The sequence below is a fragment of the Strix aluco genome, chromosome Z (assembly GCF_031877795.1).
Source record: "Strix aluco isolate bStrAlu1 chromosome Z, bStrAlu1.hap1, whole genome shotgun sequence".
Classification (NCBI taxonomy): Eukaryota; Metazoa; Chordata; class Aves; order Strigiformes; family Strigidae; genus Strix; species Strix aluco.
In genome coordinates, this window is record NC_133971.1 from 56,893,934 (window position 1) to 56,913,982 (window position 20,049).

The following is a 20,049-nucleotide window of genomic DNA, read 5'->3' on the forward strand; positions in this document are numbered from 1 at the left end:
GGTAGAGCATGGAAACTGGTGGTCAAAGTGTTGGAAGATGCTTGCAGCTAAGCACCCAGGACTGTATTTAAAGCTATTGTGTTACCCACTGTCCTGGTTCAGCTAGGATAGGGTTAAGTTTCCCCAGCAGTTGGGGGGAAGCTCTAGCCGGGTTATTCAATACCATGCTGACGTCACCTCCTGGCGCCCAAGCACGGGAGTGCGAGAGAGTCGGTTAACGCGTGTGTTATGCGAATCTCTCTGCTCTCACTGCTGTATTGGTAGATATCTTGCTCTGTTCATTATTATTACTGTTACTGTTATTGTTGTTTGTTTTGTTGCTGTTGCACTGTTGTATTAAACCTCTCCTTATCTCAGCCCCGGGGCTTTGTATTTCACTCCCTTTGTGGGGGAGGGGCAGCAGCCGCGTGGTCTCAGACCCCGTCAGGACCTAAACCACTCACCCACTAAGAATCATAAGGAAATTCCATTGATTTAACTCATCATTGTTGTCTTTGACTCTATTGACTTATTGTTTTAGATGGAATAATAAAGCATGAATCAAAGTATCCCAGAACAGTCTTCTAAAAGGAATAACTTTAATATAATTTCTGTTCAGATGGATATTATGTAGGAATTCCTTGAAAGAGCATCTAAAGGAATTTACTACGCTTATCTGGAAAGAGAAATGATGGAGGAAAAGCAACAATGAAGTAGGGAACTGGAGAGAATGTGAGAATGATTTTAAAAAAACCCAAACCAACCTGAATGGGCTTCAGGATCATCTGAAATTCTTAGGATATCCCTGGTAATATCTTCTTATAGCCAAGGCCTTCCTAATGGAAGCATGATGCTTTCAGCCAAATTCTTCTTTCTGCAGCCATACATTATTGATCATTTTATGGATCTGTATCAATAAAATATTCAAGAAGACTTACAATGTCTGAGCTAGTCTTCCCCAGGAAAGGAAACACTTATTTTTATGCTTTTTTTGACTTTAAGAGCATAGGTATTCAATGTTTCCATTGTCAATAAATATGCCCATTTATAGGAACAGCAAAAATACAGGCTGAAAAAATCTCTGAAACTCATAATGACGGAAGTGAGGCATTTGTTGAGACCAAGAATATTGGAAAAAGTTTTAAAGACTTTCCCATGGCTCTCCTGGTAAGGAAATCTTGAATTTACTAAAACAGAGACATTCTGAGAAATGAAATTATTTTTCAGGTCTTATAAGGTCTTATAAGATAATTGCTTCTTTATTGTGTTGTGACAGGGAAGTCTCCAGTGCTGCTTATAATGTAATGTAATGCATATTCATTTTGTTGATGCTTAAGATGGTTAACAAGAAAAGAATTACTGAAGTTCCACGCAAGAGTATCTGCTTTAAAATATAGTGACTTCTAGTTTACATGGTACTACAATGAAACAATTTCCTCAGTGTTATGCTAATTTCCCCCCCATAGATACTGTTGAAGAATCCAGTGCTTATGAGTCTAATAATAGCCAGTTCTTCCGAAGCCTTAGTTGCCACTGGCTTTGCCACATTTCTACCAAAGTTTATAGAAAATCAGTTTGGAAAGACATCAAGTTTTTCAGCAACTCTTGGAGGTAATGTGGCTTTTCATTTTAAAACCTTAAATATATTGTGCTGAACACCTCATTAATATTATAGGTGAGAGCTTATATAGGCATCTTGTGTTTGAGATATTTGTGAATAAACTTATATGAAATGCAGGTTTCACAGCAGAAACAGTATTTTTATATTATTCTTGCCTGCCCTGTGAAAACCCTGGTACTTAATTCATCAAGGGTGCAAATCTACTCATTGTCTGTAGGTTCAGAAGACTTGATGCTCATACTCCAAAGTAGAATGAGAATTTTATGTGCTGCTGAAACTGTAATTTAATCTTCTTATTCTTGGTGAAAAACATTTGATTTTCCTCATTTAAAGTCAGCTGAAGGAGCATTAAACCTTAGTCCCTACTAAAGGAAGCGAGGTAAAGGGCAGCTGGAAAAAAACCAGTGCTTTCTGTGAGTAAGGGGTTGACTTGGCCTTTCCCTTCTTCAATTCCACCATAACATTGCAGTGAGATATCTTACAATAACATGAATATTCAAGATATAAAAGCAGTTACACGTTTTATAATATGACTGGCTTATTGACACTTATTATCTGATATGCAGAAGTAATAGGTAGAACTCGGGAAGGCTATGAAAAGTTGAGTACTGGAGAAACAAGTAGAAAAATCTGATGGAAGAGCTGTGCTAAGTAGAGTCACATGATTAACTCTGACACAATTACTTCTGAAAAACAGCAACTAGATCAAGACAGATAGGCCAACAGATGCTTGCAATATGTCAGAAAATATTTCTGGAACATGTCTTGCTAAATTGCTTCATCTGTATAGTGCTGCAATATAAGCATATGCTAGCTGAAGTGCTCTTTCTCCAACAGAAATATGTTTGGGAGGGACTTCCTGAATGACTTACTCCCCTGGATAATACTAGATAGTACTATTACTATTCAGACATGATTGCTTCAAAACAAAGTATCTGCAAATTTGACATAGAAATACATTGGAATATGTGCTCAATTGTTAAACAGTAATCAGCAGTGAAGTGGAAAACTGAATGTTCTTTTTTTTTTTGTCTATGGTCCTTGTCTGAATTTCTTTTAATTTGCATTGAAAATATTGACAGTGTTAATCAAATGTACAGCTTTAAAGAAATGCCTCAACTAATGTTGAAAGCTAGCTGTACCTGAACTAATGTTGAGCTAGCTAGTCTAAGTGTTACTAATGACCATGGTAACTAAACTACCTTTGACTATGGGCATCCGCGGCCTGCGCAGTTCTGCCACTGTACCTGAACTTCTTTAAAATTAGCTGTCTTGGGTCAGTGCAAGTTATGCTGAATTCTGTGTTATGTTATAGATTAGCCATATAAAAATGCTTAGTTGTATATCTGGAGTCCTAATAGTGCAAAGAGGATAAATCTTTATGGACTATATGGACTATGACAGCAAAACTGACCCACTGATCTAGACGTTAAAAATCTTTCTGTAGATGCCTTATTGAATCTTGTGCTGTCTCTTGTATAATAGTGCTTATGTTATCTCATTAAAAAGTTCATAACACAAATGTATAACAAAGAACACGAACATGTGAAAAAAACACTGGAGCAATGAAAGAGCATTTTCTATTTTCATGAAGTGGCCTGCTGGTGTTCAGAGATTCCTGCCCAATATGTAGTACACCTAAGTAATCTAGTTTTGCTGTGTTGAACTTGGGTTTTGGCAACTCTAAATTATGCTGTCCAGAAGTTGAACTTCTGGAAAGGCTAAAGATAATGTAAGGGTATAATAAATTACTCATGCCAATGGATTCTGGTAGGATGGTTTGAAAATGACATCACATGGACTGCATCTGAAGATACAGGTAACTGTTGTGATTTTATTCTTAACATAAAATTTCACTCTAAATTGCTTCACTAATTGTATCTTGCATTTTTGTGTAATTGCTGGTGTCTTGTTTTCCTCTAGGGCTTGTATTAATTCCAGCAGCAGCACTAGGCCAAATCATAAGTGGCATCTTGGTTTCCAAGTGCAAAATGGATTGCAAAAACATAATCAAGTTCATGATAGGCACTTGTTCAGTGGCCCTACTATTAAACACAGTGTTTTTATTTGCTAAATGTGGGAATGAAGCTTTCGCAGGTGTCTCTGAAACATATAATGGGTAAATATATTTTAATGCACTTTTGGGTTTGCTGTTAGTGCTTAAAATAAATAAGCTACATCACAGAATATGAAACATTTAAGAATGTCATATTTCACCTTGATGTATGAAACCGAAATGTTTTATGGCACTCTAAAACCTTGTTCTTGGAATCTTTATGTAGCAGATGATTAAGAAAATACATTGCCTGCAAAATGTTCTGAGCAGACTGAACCTGATTGACAAAAAAAATCCCAGCTTCTGTAACTGTAGCCATGGTATTGACTACAGCTGATTTTGTATATCTGTAGAAGTAGCATGTGTTTTTTATCTTGTTTTATTAACCAACTCTTGACAAACTGGTAGTTTGTTCCTGGGAGTCTGCCATGTGCAACAATTTCATGAGAGAGCACTGAGGTGCACTGCAACTTAAACTGATGGCAGATTTTCCCTAGAAAGATGAAGTAATTATTGTAGCATCAGGTTCTAACACATCTAGCTTCCATTTACAAAGTAAGCTTTCTTTTTTCCTGGTAGAATGGCTGATAGAGGTAGAAATTTAATACAAAGAGAGCATAGCTCAGTGACCCAAATTGAAGAATAAAATGGGTGGAGTAACAAGGTTAACTGAAACATAATTCAAAATATTTTTGGCTAATATTTAGGAAAGACTTCTCTAAACAATATGTACTTTTCTTTCCCTTAAGCAACATAGTTCTCACTCCTACTGAGAATGCAGTCTATCACTTATTTTTAGATATTTGTAGTAACTATAATAAATTCTAGGATGAAAATTCTTCCTGTTGCTGTGAACAAAGCGTAGTCTGGAAACAGTATGGCAGTGGGGAAAGTCAGAAAAATGGAAGTAAAAATGAAGCAAGATTAAAAATAAATGTCTGCAAGGATAAGGATTCTCTAGAGAATGGATTTAAAACTCTGACAACACTGAATGTATGTGATCAAATCGCCATCATAGGCACTATGTTGTATAAAATGCCCAAGTATCCCTTATTAAGGAAATAACTGTAAGATTATAATGTTTCAATTCTTGTTGTTTTAAATAGTACATATTTCTGTAGCATGAGCAGTGTTTAAAAGCAGGAGGAAGGCAGCTAGCTGTGCCAAAACTGTGCTCTCAAGTGGTTGGTTACTCTGTCATGAATTGACAGAGCCAGAGGCAACCCCAGCTGTTTGAGGGTCTGCCAAAGAGCCAGATGCTGCTGTGCAAAATAACACTAGTAGGCTGGTAACTAGGGACTGCTAGCTGCCATTTTCCCAAATAGCCCATTTTAGAAAAGGGTTAGGTACCACTATCTTGTACGAAAGCAGAATCTGTAAGTTATGCTCCAATGCATAAGAAGGCATTTGATCCTAAATAGGATGGAAAAGAGAATCTTTGCACCTACTGACACAATAGCATAAAATGCACCATGAAAATACAGAAGATGGGTTGGGAGAGAAATTGGATTTATAGCCCCTAATGCACATGCAAGCTGGTAATAATTCTAGGAAAAAATTATAAATATCTAATCAACCGTTAGGTTTATATCGTTTCTTCACTTGATATTTATGATGCTTTTTGAATGACTTAAAATGAACATATAACAAATAGAAGTATGCAGGAAAATCACATCTTACTCATGGAGGCGACTGAGTGCACAAATATCACAGAATATGAAGGCTACTAATTTTCCTAGGCCCTTTAAGGGAATCATAATGCAAAGAGTGACATGAAAGACTAACCAGATATTTGTCAGGTCTCTCATTTACGTAAATGTGAAAACAGTAGAGTAGATAACCTTAGGTTAACAGGACAGAAATTCACAGGGCTTAAGGACAGTAGTGATTAAAGTAAGTCAGGCTTCCAGTTCTCTAATGGAGTAGGAATTTAATGCCATGATACTTTATCCGTTCATTTGTATTTCCTTTTCCAGAAGGCATACAAAATGAATAAACCAAATTTCATACACTGGTGACTGGGGAAAAAAATAATTCTTAAAGCCCAAGTTACCACTCATTCTGATTCCATCTTTACAACTTGCTGTATCAGTTGACAGTATATTCAAAGGCCAGTGTTGATATTCAACACTTAAAACATGGCTCTGCTTTAGTGTCTGAAAAAATGTTAGCTGTAAGATTACATAAGTGGACACTTGAGAACTGTGAAAACTACAATGCAGACTTGTTGAAAGTTTATAGCCACGTATTGAGCAAAAGAATCTGTATGTGGCAATTGAATACTGAAGAGCTCATACAGAAAATAGTATGTGAATCTATCCATATTTTTATACCAGGTCCTATGATAATAAGCAGCTGACAAAAGGTACAGCTGAATTGATTTTTGTCCTAAGTTAAACACAGTTAACTTTTACTTAATAGCTTTGTGTAACTTCAGCAGTTATGTAGTTTAACTGTTGCTGAAGACATCTTACCTACAGCAATTTGGAGTTAACCAGTCCTGAAATAACTCTCCATTCAGTATCCATTATAAAAATGGTTCAGTTTTGTCTAATTCACTGTTACATGTTGGGCTATAGTTTGTTGGACAAGTGACCTGCATCAGAGTAGTTAGTGCACTAAGTGCCAGTTCAGAAACTGAAGAAATGAAGGAATAAGCAACTGAAATATGTAGTAGTAGCTTTAACAAATTAATGTTTGTGGAAGAATAGCCAAATGTCTGACTGCTGCTTATGCTATTGAACAAATGCTTCTGAAAGAATAAATTATGAGAGTGCTCAGAGAATTGACTTGAAGTTGATGCAGATTCATTTTTGTGGAGACTTTGAAGAAATTCTTCATGGTGAACATTCTCTTGCTATTGAAAAATAGCTTGGAGGTGGGGTGGTGGGGAAAGCTTCTGTAAGCTTGGTGCCAGAACTGCATGAGTACAGGATTACTTCTGAGTTCATACGTATGTTAATGAACAAATTATATTGTTTGTAGTAACTCTTTATTACTCAATTAGGCTTTAAGCAGAACTAATGTGGTTTACTTCATCTAGTAAACACTTCAAAGAATTGTTTTGGCCAAATTCTTTTGCCCAATATTTCCTTGAAAACCTGAAGGAACAGAAATGATCACTATTTCTGTAGTTCTGTTCATTCCCACAAGTCTCTGGGACTCCTTGTTTTGTTTTGCTGTGAAAGAATACCCAACTCATAGAGCTTTTAAAGACCATTTAATGATCTCATCTGCTAGACTCCTTTAGAAAAGTGTTGTTAGAACAAGAAGTTCCATGTCGTAAGAACCTCTGTACACTAAACTGTATTTCTTCTGTATTTTAGTATTTTTCTCTGACCCTGCATAACTAAAGTTCAGTCCCTCTTTGTAGGTCAGGGAAGTGAGAGACATTGTCTGCATGTGTAAACAGGACAAATCTTGCCACTGAACTCATTAAATACTTCTAGGCTTGACATGTCTTATAGCCTAACAAGGCACTGTATGAACAAACTTGTGATTAGTGGATTTGCTTATGGTGCACTGTAGTGCTTTAAGCCAGCACAAACTAACTTTGATTCTTTTATGTAAGAACTAGTGTAACAGTAGGGTTCAACCGTACTACAAGCAAATGAAGTATATAGGTAGTTATGATGTCCCTAATATTCTGTGTGTGGTTTGAATTCTATGTAAGTAATCAGCTTAATTCCTAGATACATTATTTCTCCTCTTAGTATTTGTGACTATCTTGAAGAAACCAGCCTTCAGGTAATGACTCTGGAACTTTCAGTTTACAGTATGATATTTAAACTACTGGTAGTGTCAGTATCCTGATTTCAGGTGACTGAACTCAGCCTGTGAAGCTTTTTTACTTATTAATGCACTACTATTAGAGGAAAAAAACAAAGGCTGTTTTTATTCTCTGCTGTTATGTCTTAAGAAGGTCCCCCCACATCCCAAACTGATTTTTCTACTGATAATATAGTGGGACTACTTCAAATACAATCATACTATGGCCTATACTGGAAGTAAATGCTTAAATTGAGAGTAGTTATAGTAAGCAAGAGTTAGTTTTATTTGTATGTCATGACACTTTGCATTTAACATGTGCAGTTGTCTTGGACAACATGTCCAGTTGGCTGGAACAATGTACATGTCTCCATAACAGTGTTAAAAATAATAAAAATGCAGTGGGTTTGCAACTGTACTTGAATCCAAAACAGGGGAAAAAAAACTTGGAATATGGTCAGTAGAATAAACAACACCATCTTGTTGCATTTTTTCTTAAAACTGTAAATTGAACGAATTCAAATATGTAAGTGTGTGGGAGAGAGGAGATGATCTAAGGTAAGAATTGGGTTGAGACACAAAATTTCATCACCTGTTTTGTGAATGGAAATTGGAGGAATAATCTATGAAAGAAACAATAGCACAAAAATAACTGTGTAGAATAAATGGGAATATTTTCTAGAGTTGTAACTACTAGGAACAGGGCTTATTTTTAAACAGTTAAGTGCATAAATCACCTGAATTGAATATTTTGAGACTTCTTTCCTATAAATGCTGCATTACTTATTTATATATCTGCTGTTTTTAAATTACTTTATTAATTTTATTACTTTTATCTATTAACTCTTACCTTTCAGAACAGGCACGCTATATAACTTAACAGCTCCATGCAATGCAAACTGTAGATGTTCACGCTCTATGTACTACCCAGTTTGCGGCAGAGATGAAGTCCAGTACTTTTCTCCCTGTTTCGCAGGATGTGCATCACATCTTTTCAACAACATGAAAAAGGTATTTTATGCTGACATGATCTATTCTTGTTCCTGCAAAATGCATTCTCTATCAAAAACGTTCGTCGCTTAGTATGACAGGAAATAGCAGTGTTTCTGTATCTAAGTGATAGTTACTACAAGAAAAAGTGATGTGGATTGGAAACAAATGTCTAAGTAGGATGAATGTTGGTATGTGTCAGAGTCCAATACTCTCTGATCAGGTGCTTTTAGATATTCCACTTGTGGAGGGTGTGGTGTTTAATGGCAGATTTACTTACCTGATGACAATTTATGTCACACAGGATTTCTGATTTAGCAGCAATATAAAATATACTGAAAACACAATACAAATATGTTACACTTTGCAAAATACAGCAATTGCAGTACACAGTTCAGTCACAATACTAGTGTGATTCCCATTACCGGTTTCTATAACATGCTGACCATCATGATGCTGGACTTCCCCGGTTGTTGGGAAGGCATACATGGGTTGCAGCAAGCTCAAGCCCATTGCTCTTTTTGAAATTCTGCTAGTTGTCTGGCTTTTTATACTCTGTGTTGGCCTGAGTCACACTCCCTCCCATGCTGGTGTGGCTAACTTAGGGAGTCTTTCACACTCTCTTAATGAACTCAGGGAGAAATATTTACACCATCAGTTGATCCACTCAGCTGACATAGCAGGTTTTTTTTCTGCATAGCTTTCTTTGCAACAGCTGTGGTCACTCACAACTTTCATTGTTCTTTGAGCTTCATGGGCACATCACTCTTTCCCATCTCCTCCGAGCCTTCTTCCATGGTAGGGGTTTTAGTCAGTCACAGTATGTTTCTCACTTGTGCAATGTCATGTTGCAAATGTTACTTCTACTAAACTTTTTAATGTTGAAAATACATTAAACCTGAACATACTTTAAATAGGTATCTATATATTGATAGAAAAAATCTTCTTTTGAACACTGTGTCTTGCCCTTTCTTAATTGTGTCAGTAACTGGTGTTATCTTCACTGATTTGTAATAAGATTGGGTGCAAAAGTTAGTATTTCAAGGCTTACTCTGGAATTTCTGGGTATTATGTACTGCACATGGTTTGCCTCTAGCTCTAAAATCTTCTTTAGTTTTAAGTTTTTTATGCTTGTAACTGAAAACTTGCTCCACACAAAATGGGGACTATCACCGTCTTTTTTAGATCACAAAACCAAAAATAGCTTTTGCTCAGGTAAGCAGGGTCAAGTTCTGCTGAACCAGTTTTAAAAATGAGGGTTACAGTGTCATGTGATTGTCAGGAAATGGACTGTTTCCCATACTGTAAAGTCAGGGTTTATTCTTGTATTTGGTGTGATGCAGACCCAATTAGTGTCACTTAGTGTCATTCGAGCTAAACTTTGTTTTATAAATTATTTGTAGACTTACCACAACTGTTCCTGTATTGGGAAACCAGAAAGAGAAAATGGTTCAGAAGATTTTCTTTATGAAGCTGTCCCTGGGAAGTGTCCAACACAATGCAAATTTTTACCTTTATTCCTGACCTTCTTCTTTTTTGCTGTTGTTTTTACATTTATGGCTGTTACTCCAACAACTGTGGCCATTCTCAGGTATGTTTTTTGGGCTGAGAAGTAGGTAGCATTCTTGTGAAAACTCAGGTCAGTGAGATACTCTAATTTGTTTTGCTTTGGAAAGTGGACTTAAACCAATGTGCAAGGGATTTGCTGTGGTAGCACTTTGTGTAGTAAGCAGGCAGTACTTGAAGCAAAGGGTAGTTATACCACTGTTCACTGTCTCTGTAATTACATTTGGCTAGTAGATGGTTTGAATCTATTAAAAAAAAAATCATCTTTTCTACTTGTAGCAAAATCCATATTTTATGAGAGCACTCCTGACTTAGTCAAAGCAAGAAGGAATAAATGTGCCATGTGCTTGTATGAAGAAAAGACTCAGCTAGCTTGTGTAACAGTAATGCCATGATTTCAAATTGTATCAAGAAAAGAACAAAATAGCAATCAGGAATTGTATATAAATTCCTCTCTCAGTTCAGAGTTCTGTCTTGCAAAATTGTAGTCTGTCAAGAATTGTAGACTGCCTTTCATATGATATTGATGTTGTGTGTATTTATTGATGTATGTATGGTAGTCATTAATATAAAACATGACAGCATATATGTGGCTGTTAATCAGTGGTTTGACTGTCTTTCAAATTGCTGAAACTCATATGCATGAAAACTAGATAAATTTTTTGTTTTAAAACATGGTTGTCATGAAGGTAGACCTGTTTAACTTTATGTTGAAATCTAATACTCTTGTACCTCTAATACTTCTAGAGAGAAAATTTGTGATGCATAGGCATACATGCACTATTCACATGATGCTTTGGGAAGGTGTGGTTAGATGCTCCGCCTTTTCTAATTTTCTAGGCAGTGGATTGGGGGAGGGAATGATACATTGCAACAGTGCTTTGCAGTAGCCTCCTGTTCAGGGTTGGTGTAAATCTGGAATTAACAGCTTGTCAGATCAGCGTGGAGGCAGAATAATATGAAGTGTTGCATTATCTTCAAAACTGAGCTGACATAGTTTATTTAGATAATTCTAAGCAATAACATTTGGAATTTTGAATCCTTGTACCCTTCAAATGAAATGGTGAAACAGTTTTTATGGAAGACAGGACTGTAGAGCAGTTTAAATGTGCAAAAACTAATTTAAATAGCTAAATATGAGGTAAGTTACCATGGTATATTCTGATATCTTTTAAGTGGGCCTCTTCTGTGCAACTTCAAGTGTAAATCCATGTGTTAGTGACAGTGTTTTAGTGCTAGAAATAACCACCCATGCTATGCAAAACTCATTCTCCTTCCTCTACTTGCTTTTATGGGTAGGGGGATCCTAACAGTTACTGCTGATAAGTGCTCATCATGGATGTTTTCCTTTGGCTAATCCTCATATATACTCCAGAATGAGGGAGTAACTCCTGAATGTTTAAATACTTTTTTTAGCACTGACAGTGCTTCAGTGATACAGTTTATTAAAGAAAACAGTGCTGAAACTAAATTGTATAAACTAAATGTTAGGTTGTATTTAATCTTTATGGTAGTATCTTTAAGACACTGTCAGGATAGAATGTTTTTTGCTGGAGAAATATCTGAAAGGTAAGGAGGTAAATTCTTGCTAGTTATTAAATTAATATATCAATTTATATAGCATAGGCCAGAACTGATTAATTGTAAGGTCAGGTGACTATGTGTAAAGGTTATGGGAAATACAATACCTTGTGCTGTGCTGAAGCCTAGTTTCAATTCATGTATTGCTGCTTTAGGAATAGCAGCTCAGAATTGCATCCTAGCACAGTCCTTAAAACCTTGGTTGTTCTGTGGAAAAAATGTTCAATAGTATATTCAACACTATATCAGGGTGTTGCTGGTAAACCAGCTTTTTACTGATACTATTTTATTAAACTAGTTCAATCTAAAATTCTTAGAGCTATTGGGAGTTGCTTCTATCTTGTCAAAACACCTCTTGAAGTTATTTGGGTACTTGTTCTGCACACTGGATTTCTAAAACCCTCTGCAATTAACAGCTTAAAAGACTATACAAAGACAAAGCCTATTCACTGAGGGACAAAGCAGAGAAATGAAACAGTTAAAACTTGTTTACTGAGTCTTAAACTGCAAATCTTCTCTACAGGTGTGTGCCAGATAAACAGCGCTCATTTGCTCTTGGAGTACAGTCAGTGTTTCTACGACTACTGGGTATGACTTTCTTGTTGAAACACTTGCATCTGAATAGTCCACTTATTTGATGTTTTTCTAGACTTAAGAGGCTTTCAGAGGAACTTGAAGCAGCCTGTCTTTGGTTTATAGATTACACTTGTTATAAGGCAGATGCTGTCTGGACTCAAATCCTCTTTAAGTAGGGCATGTGTGCTCATTTTAGCTTTTCTTGTTATTGGCATGAACAAAATACAGGTAACAGTCATTCTTTCAGCAAAAGGCACCTGCTGTCACTTCCCTTAGAGGGAAGCCTAATCAGAAAGTTGAGATAAGAAAAAGTGATGTAATGGAAAACAGCTTCATGTAGTTAACATCTCAAGTTCCAGAAGTTAAAAAAAAGTGACACTGTCTCATACAGTTTTATCCTTATTGGCTGTGCCAGCATATTTTAAAATGGATAGGTAGAGTCTTCCCTCTTCTCCCTTCCCTCTCAATTCCTTTGACTGATTTTAGCCTTTATTGACGTTGCAGACGTTTGCTGAGTTTTTATGTAGGAAATCTAGTGATGAAATTCTAAATCTAAGCATCTTCAGGGTCTCAGTAAGACAGGTAAATTACCTTAAATAAAACTTAAAGCTAATTGTGGGTATCTGGACCACTCATTTGAATTTTCTCAGGCATATTTTAAATCTTGTTTTAGTGTTAGACACTTTTTAAATGGCATATGTAATTCAAGACTGGGTCAAGGCTCAGTTACTGATTAGACTTTTATGTCACTACTTAGTACTGCAGCCATTCCCTGCCATTTGAGATCGAGTATCTTGTAGTGTGAGTTCTGCTTTGCTGTACCTATTGAAACTCCAATTAATGTAAGTCATTCTACCATAAAGTATAAGAAGAGTAAATATCCTGACAGGTAGAAATTAGTTGGGAGGTAGTGTTAAGTGTTACATAACGGCTCCTCTGTTTCATTTTACACGAAGTTATGTATGGCAGAGTCTTAACTCTTGACCACTGTGGAGCAGAGGGTAGGATAACTTTTTGCACTGCTTGTACTGACTGTGGATGAAGAAGGCAGCAAGTAACAGCGTTACTACCAACAAGATATTTATACTGTAGAGTTGAGGAATCATACATGGTTCCTAGTCAGAAGAGCTGTAGTGGTGACATGGCTGCTTGTTAGCTCAAGAACAGTTTAGGCCTTGAGTAGGTTAGTTAGACAGGCAGTGGTGTACCTGAAGTATTTATTATAGATTTAACTATACCTGGATCCAAAATACTTGTGCTTTATAAAGCAGTGTTGTAACAAAAATCACACCAATCTAATAAATTCTATGCAGGAATAACTTTAAACACTACTCATTTTATGTGAAATTTTTCCTAGAAGCTTGGCTACATCTGAGGGATGGAATAAAATGTATAATTGAATATATTAACATAATAATATTTTAGTTCTCTGCATTTGGAACAGGTTAGTATATGTGATATGAGGATGGGGACTTCTTTTACTTTGGTTAAAATCCTGCTTCCTTGATTAGCTGTTTTTCCCCCTTATTTTAATCACATTTTTCTTTTCCAATGAAAACTGAGGAAGTTACGAGAAGCTTAAGTCTTTGAACAAACTTCTTGCTTGATAAAGTGAGAGCTGTATAGAGAATTAACTGATACTCTATGCATTCTACCTATTAATTGAGAGCAATGGAAGAGGTACACTTGCTATGTAATATGGGACTTAGATTAAAATTTTTAGTGTGTGGCTCTCCTATTTTACCTTCCCCACCAGCTTGGCATTTCACTGTCTGCATTAAGACTAGGTAAGACTTTTCCAAATAACTCAAATGTTCTAACATGTTACTGTGGTTTTTAGGTACTATTCCTGGACCAATTTTGTTTGGTGTTGCTATAGACAACAGTTGTACTCTGTGGGATATTAATGAATGTAAAACTGAAGGAGCCTGTTGGGTTTATGACAATGAAAGAATGGCTTATCTGCTGATGGGCATAAGTAAGTGACTTCTTCATATTAAGTACATGTACAAGGTAATAGATATATTGACCTTGATTGCTAGATGGGAATTATTTTAAAATAGACCCTTAAACTTCTATTTTTTAGCAGCAGTGGGTTTTTTTAAAAAAAATATTTTTGTGTAAATCATAAAAAGCAAAATATCATGGAAGGACCACGGCCACATTAAGTGGCTCTTAAAAACGACCTAGAAAACTTTTTTTAATAATACAAAACAGGTTTGCTCTTCAGTCTTTCTTCATTGTCACACTTTACTAAATTTTAATGGATTGGCGCACATTTCAGTCTTACCTGGCTTGGTCTGTTGGCAGCTTAAGGTCTGAGGAGCTTTCTTCCTCTTGTCATGTTTCAGTTCTTTTCTCTAAATTAATATCAAGGTCTTGAAAATGTCTCTGAACACTAGTCAAAAAATGTTCCCAACTTGTTTAAAAATCTCTTCCCTTCAAGCGTGAGGTATGCATGTCTGGGGGAGGGAAGGCAGGCTAAGCTTGCAGCTGTGATAACTGCTGTTGTCCTGTCTTCTGGCAACTGTGATACTTTCAGTGCATAAACTGAACTGCTAACATCTAATCTTGAAAGTCAAAACGCATGAGTCACAACTTCAGCTTTCAGTATCTCATAGGCATATTTGTGATACAATACAATCCCTCCTCTTTTCCCCCCTGTCCTTTCCCTCCCAAATTGCACAAACACCCCTGTGTACCAGTGATGAGTAAATGGAACAACTCTTTAAGGTAGCTGAGGAGAGAATACTTAACAGGTTTGTATGTGGGGAGTTTGAGAGGCAGAGAGAATATTGATGTGATGAAGAACAGTACTGAAACAAGAAATGAGGAAAACTTGCACTTCAGACTAGAATGGGGTGAACAAATACAGAACTGAAGTAATGGCAATAGCTGCTGCAAGCAAGAACTGGCAAGCAGGTGAGGGGTCTGAAGTCACCTGAAGACTGCCTTCATCTGCCCTTTGCAGTTCATGTAAAATGCATTGAAATTCACAGCATCCATTTAAAAGTCTTATGGTGTAACTCACCCTGTGAAGCTATAAATTATTTTGTCTACTATTGAAGGTGACTGCAACAAGGACTTTTCTATTCTTTGCATTCAGGTGCTGCTTGCAAAATCATCACAATCATCTTTGTGGTCATGGCAGTATGTTTGTATAAGCCTCCACCAACAACTGCAGCCCTGTCACAAAAGGATTCAGAAATGGTATCTGCTATGCACACATAAATCATGAGCATATCAGGGGCTTTTGAAAGAAGCCACTAAGAATAAGCCCTGTTACAACACTTGTACAAAAGTTCTTGTACACCATTACCTAAATGTAAAATATCATATTCAGTTCTTGAACAACTTAAAATATTTGTGAATGTGTGTAGTGTTCTCTAACTTGCTAAACATACTTTTTAGTATTCCATTATGTATATCCAAAAAAATGAAATTTATATTTGCAGTCTAATTTATAACTTAAGTGAAACAAGGTGGAATTCGCCAATCAAAATCCAGGAAACATGAGCTGAACTGGGCTGACTGTGCCCCATTTCCCCCTGCTTATAAAGTAATACCTAAGTGAGACTAATGGGAGGAAGCAAGTAACTTGGTATATTAAAGGGAACTGTGGATGTTTAAAATGGACTTACTTTATTGTGCACATAATCTGGCTAGTGCCTTAGTTGGGGATTTTGACTGTAGATACACTTGGGAATATGCAAATATGGGTGTGTTTTAAAAATATTTTGGCATAAGATCACTTTTTACTATTTGTAGAAAAATGTATATAGCTGTTATAGGATAGCTGGGTTTGTAACAGCAAAATATTTGTTAATTTAAGTGCCTGAGTTTCTATCTGGAATATATACAGAAAGTTGCTGTCCAGCTGCTTTCTTTAAGTATTGTCAACATTTTTCTATAAAATTTGAAAATAAAACCTATTTTCTTGTTACTTCTGTGTATGCCATGTAATTTCTAAGTGACTGAGTTCTCGACTTCTCCAAGAAACACAATGCTGAAAGCTAGCAAAGAATACGTATGGAAGCATTAAAAGTAGGAAAATACAGCTTTAGTTGTTCCTTTTGACTTAAACACTGCATGCTATTAAAATTGTATTTATATAGCAAAACCAGATGTGCTATACAAATTAGCCACTCAATCAGATATTAAATTATATTGCCTGCTACTGAAATGTCACTCAATATTGTCTGGAAATTTTTAATGAGCAAGTTATCCTCTGCACTTGCTTTACTTTATTAATGTAAACTTCCTTTCTGTTGCACTGGCTATGCATGTCACTTATGTAGCAGTGTGTGCCCTTTTCATCTGGTTACATGGACTGTACTCATTGACTAGTAAGATTTTAAACAAGTGCAGGAGCAAAGGATTATGGCATATGGGTCATGTTTCATCTAATTCTTTAAATGCAGCTGTTAAACTAGGTAGATGTTAAGTATACAACTCAGGAAGAGGACCCTCCATAACTGTTTAGAAAGAACTATTCAGGAAATAAAGTAAAATAGACTACACCTCCTGAAAACACAACATGGCTCTTGAGGTAGAGGAGGAAAGGGGCAGAATACAAAAACTGAATTTAGTTGAATGTCTCCTGATAACATAGTTTCCTGATAAATGGACTTATAGCAAGATGAGTAACTTTCCTTGAAAGAGCTAAATCTTCTATGAAGTTTGGGAATATGGTCTAAAACTCTGAATTCAGTTTCCAACGCTGACATAATTTGTGTCGGGTACAGTAAATCACTTAATCATAGTAAAGACATGCAGTATGGTAGCTAAACTCGTTGTACCGGGTCTGGCTGAGCCAGAATTGGTTTTCCCCTGTAGCAGCCCTCATGGTGCTGTGTTTTATGTTGGGAGCTGGCAGGGTGTTGATAGCACACTGGTGTTGTGGCTACTGCTGAGTAGTGCTTACACAGCACCAAGGCTCTTTCTGACATTTCCTCCCCACAGTGGGATGGGGTGGGCAAGATCTTGGGAGGGGACACAACCAGGACAGCTGACCCGAACTGACCAAAGGGATATTCCATACCATATGACGTCTGCTCAAGTATAAAGCTGGGAGAAAGGAGGAAGGGGGGGGGGGGGGTGTCACCCTTGGTCCTCCGAGGCAACCACTACGCATATTGGAGCCCTGCTTCCTGAGAAGGCCCGACATCGCCTGTTAATGGGAAGTAGAGGATAAATCTGTTTTCTTTTTTTTGCTTCTGCACGTGGACCTTTGCTTCGCTTTGCTTATATTAAAACTGCTGTTGTTTTACCCACAAGGGCTGGGGGTTTTTTTCCTATCTTATTTTCTTTCTCCTCTTTGCCCTGTTGAGAAAAAAAGGGGAAGGGGGGGGAGTGATAGAGTGACTTGGTGGGTACCTGGCATTTAGCCAAAGTCAAACCACCACACTCGTAAGCTTGCTTCTCTTGTTCTGACTTAGGCTGTGAGATTATAGTTTACAGTTTCTGCTGCTTGATGTGATTGCGCAGATTATAAAACTTGTGGGGCAGAGCAACAGGAGGTTCCTTTTCTGAAGAAGTTATCAGCACTCTTAGTTTCACTGGAGTGGTTATTTGGGTGGAGAAAGAGAAGGAAGGAAGTATTGCCATGGTGTAAAATTACTGTTAATGCTAAAGGCTGTTGCAATTTATAGTCTAGCCAATGACTTGTTAAAGGTTACCCTTGCTAGTTTAGGAAGGTGTTGTGGTTTAACCACAGCTGGCAACTAAGCAGCACACAGCCACTTGCTTAGTGCCCCCATGGCAGGATAGGGGAGAGAATTGAAAGGGTAGTAATGAGAAAACTTATGGGTTGAGATAAAGACAGTTTAATAGGTAAAGCAGGAGCTGTGTGGGCAAGCAAAGCAAACCAAGGAATTAATTCACAACTTCCCATCTCCATCAGGCCTAATGGTTACTTGGGAAGACAAAAAGCCGTAACTCCAAATGTCCCCCCTTCTTCCTCCAGCTTTTTATGATGAGCATGATGTCATACGGTATGAAATACCCCTTTGGTCAGTTGGGGTCAGCTGTCCCAGCTGTGTCCCCTCCCAACTGCTTGTGCACCCCCAGCCTACTTGCTGGTGGGGTGGTGTGAGAAGAAGAAAAGGCCTTGACTCTATGTAAGCACTGCACAGCAGTAATGAAAACATCACTGCCTTCAGCACAGATCCCAAATATAGCCCTGTACTAGCTACTGTGAAGAAAACTAACTCTGTCTCATCCAAAACCATCACAGAGGGGCAGCACAATGATGAGAAGAGAGACCAAATATTTAGAACTTGTAAATTTACCCATTTACCTTGCATCATAGTGATGTTAAAAGAGCAATAGATAGCTGAGGGCAGTAGACACCGTGTCAAAGGCTTTACTAAGTAAAGGTAAACATCCCAGACAAGCTGAACAAGTGTGTGTTAGGTATTTGGACTGGGAAGGTGAATTAAAAACTGCCCAAAGGACTGTGCCCAGAGGGTCAAAGCACAAAGTCCAGTTTGAGTCAAGTAACTAGTGCTGCACCCCACAGACAAATACTGGGGCCAATCTAGTTCAATCTCTTAATTCATGATGGGATATGATGGGGAATGATGGGATAGATTGTGCTCTGAAGGAGTGGCTGATAGACCACATGGTTGTGCTGCCATCCAGAGGGACCTTAACAAAATGGAGAAATGAGCAAACAGGAACCTCATGAAGTTCAAGGGGAAGTGCAAAGACCTGCACCCAGGGACAAATAATGCACCAATAACATACAGGGGACCACCAAGCTGGAAATCAGGTCTTCAGAGAAGAACAACCCTTGTTGTCCACCATGAACCCAAGGGCCATTGGCGGCAATACATCCTTTCTGCAAAAAGAGCTGATAGCATCCTGGACTGCATTAGGGCAAAACACTGCCAGTAAGTTGAGGAAGTTCATCCCTCCCCTGTACTCAGCACTGGTGAGGACATTAGTTCTGTGTCCAGTTCTGGGCTCTCCAGAACAAAAGTGTTACAGACTTACTGGAGGGGCTTTGGTACAGGGCTACAAAGATGATTAAGAGACTGGAGTATCTTTCATACTGAGAGAGATGGGGAAGCTCTCTTCAGCTAGGAGAAGAGAAGGCTCAGGGATCTGAGCCTTGAAGAGAGCGAAGACAGACTGTTCTTAGTAATGCCCACCTGTCTGGACAAGAGGCAATGGGCACAAACTGAAACACATAAAATTCTCTCTGAACACAAGAAATTTTTTTCTTTAACTGTGAAAGTGATCAAATGTTGGAACAGATTGCCTGAGAAGTTATGGAGTCACCATTCTTGGAGATGTTTAAAACTTGACTGGACACAATCCTGAATATTCTGGCTGAACTTTCTTGAGCAGAGGGGTTGGACTACATGATCTCAAGCAGTCCATTCCAACCTAAATGGATCTGTTTTTCTGTGAGATGCTCCTCAGTGTGGCCTTTGTCCCATTCACCATATGATGTGTAACTTCTATATGGATTCTTGCAATGGAAGACCTATCTGTTCTTGTGCAGTGTCCTTTGGTTTCTTTTTCTGGGTTTTGTTGGTGTTTTTTTTTGTTTGTTTGTTTTATTTTGGTTTGTTTGTTTGTTTTTAATATCAGCTTCTATCTCACATTGAACAACATTTAGCTGCTAATACTGTGTGTATGTCTCACTGGGTGATATAACGCTGATAACAGTACTGAAAAGGCAGAGGTTTTCAACACTTTCCCTCTGTCTTTACCAGCACTGTTGGGCCCCAGGCCTTGGCAGCAAAAATCCAGGTCGATGCAAACACAGACCCACCATCAGTGAAGGAAGAGTTGGTATGTGAACTATTACAGGAGCTTGAGCCCTACAAATTGATGGGCCCTGTTATTGTCCACTCAAGGGTGTTAAGAAAGCTTGCTGATGTCATTGCAAGACCGCTCTCCA

General features: G+C 37.6%; 1 protein-coding gene across 1 annotated transcript in view; it reads left to right on the forward strand.

Annotated features, from left to right (window-relative positions):
* SLCO4C1 (solute carrier organic anion transporter family member 4C1) overlaps positions 1 to 16,055 on the forward strand; it is a 32,442-nt gene extending 16,387 nt beyond the window's left edge. The window contains exons 6-13 of the mRNA XM_074812352.1: positions 1,031 to 1,146; positions 1,446 to 1,590; positions 3,524 to 3,719; positions 8,282 to 8,435; positions 9,818 to 10,005; positions 12,085 to 12,149; positions 13,978 to 14,115; positions 15,244 to 16,055. Coding sequence (XP_074668453.1) covers positions 1,031 to 1,146; positions 1,446 to 1,590; positions 3,524 to 3,719; positions 8,282 to 8,435; positions 9,818 to 10,005; positions 12,085 to 12,149; positions 13,978 to 14,115; positions 15,244 to 15,368 — 1,127 coding nt within the window. The 3' untranslated portion in view covers positions 15,369 to 16,055. The remainder of the gene's footprint in view (positions 1 to 1,030; positions 1,147 to 1,445; positions 1,591 to 3,523; positions 3,720 to 8,281; positions 8,436 to 9,817; positions 10,006 to 12,084; positions 12,150 to 13,977; positions 14,116 to 15,243) is intronic.
* Positions 16,056 to 20,049: the final 3,994 nt, after the last annotated feature.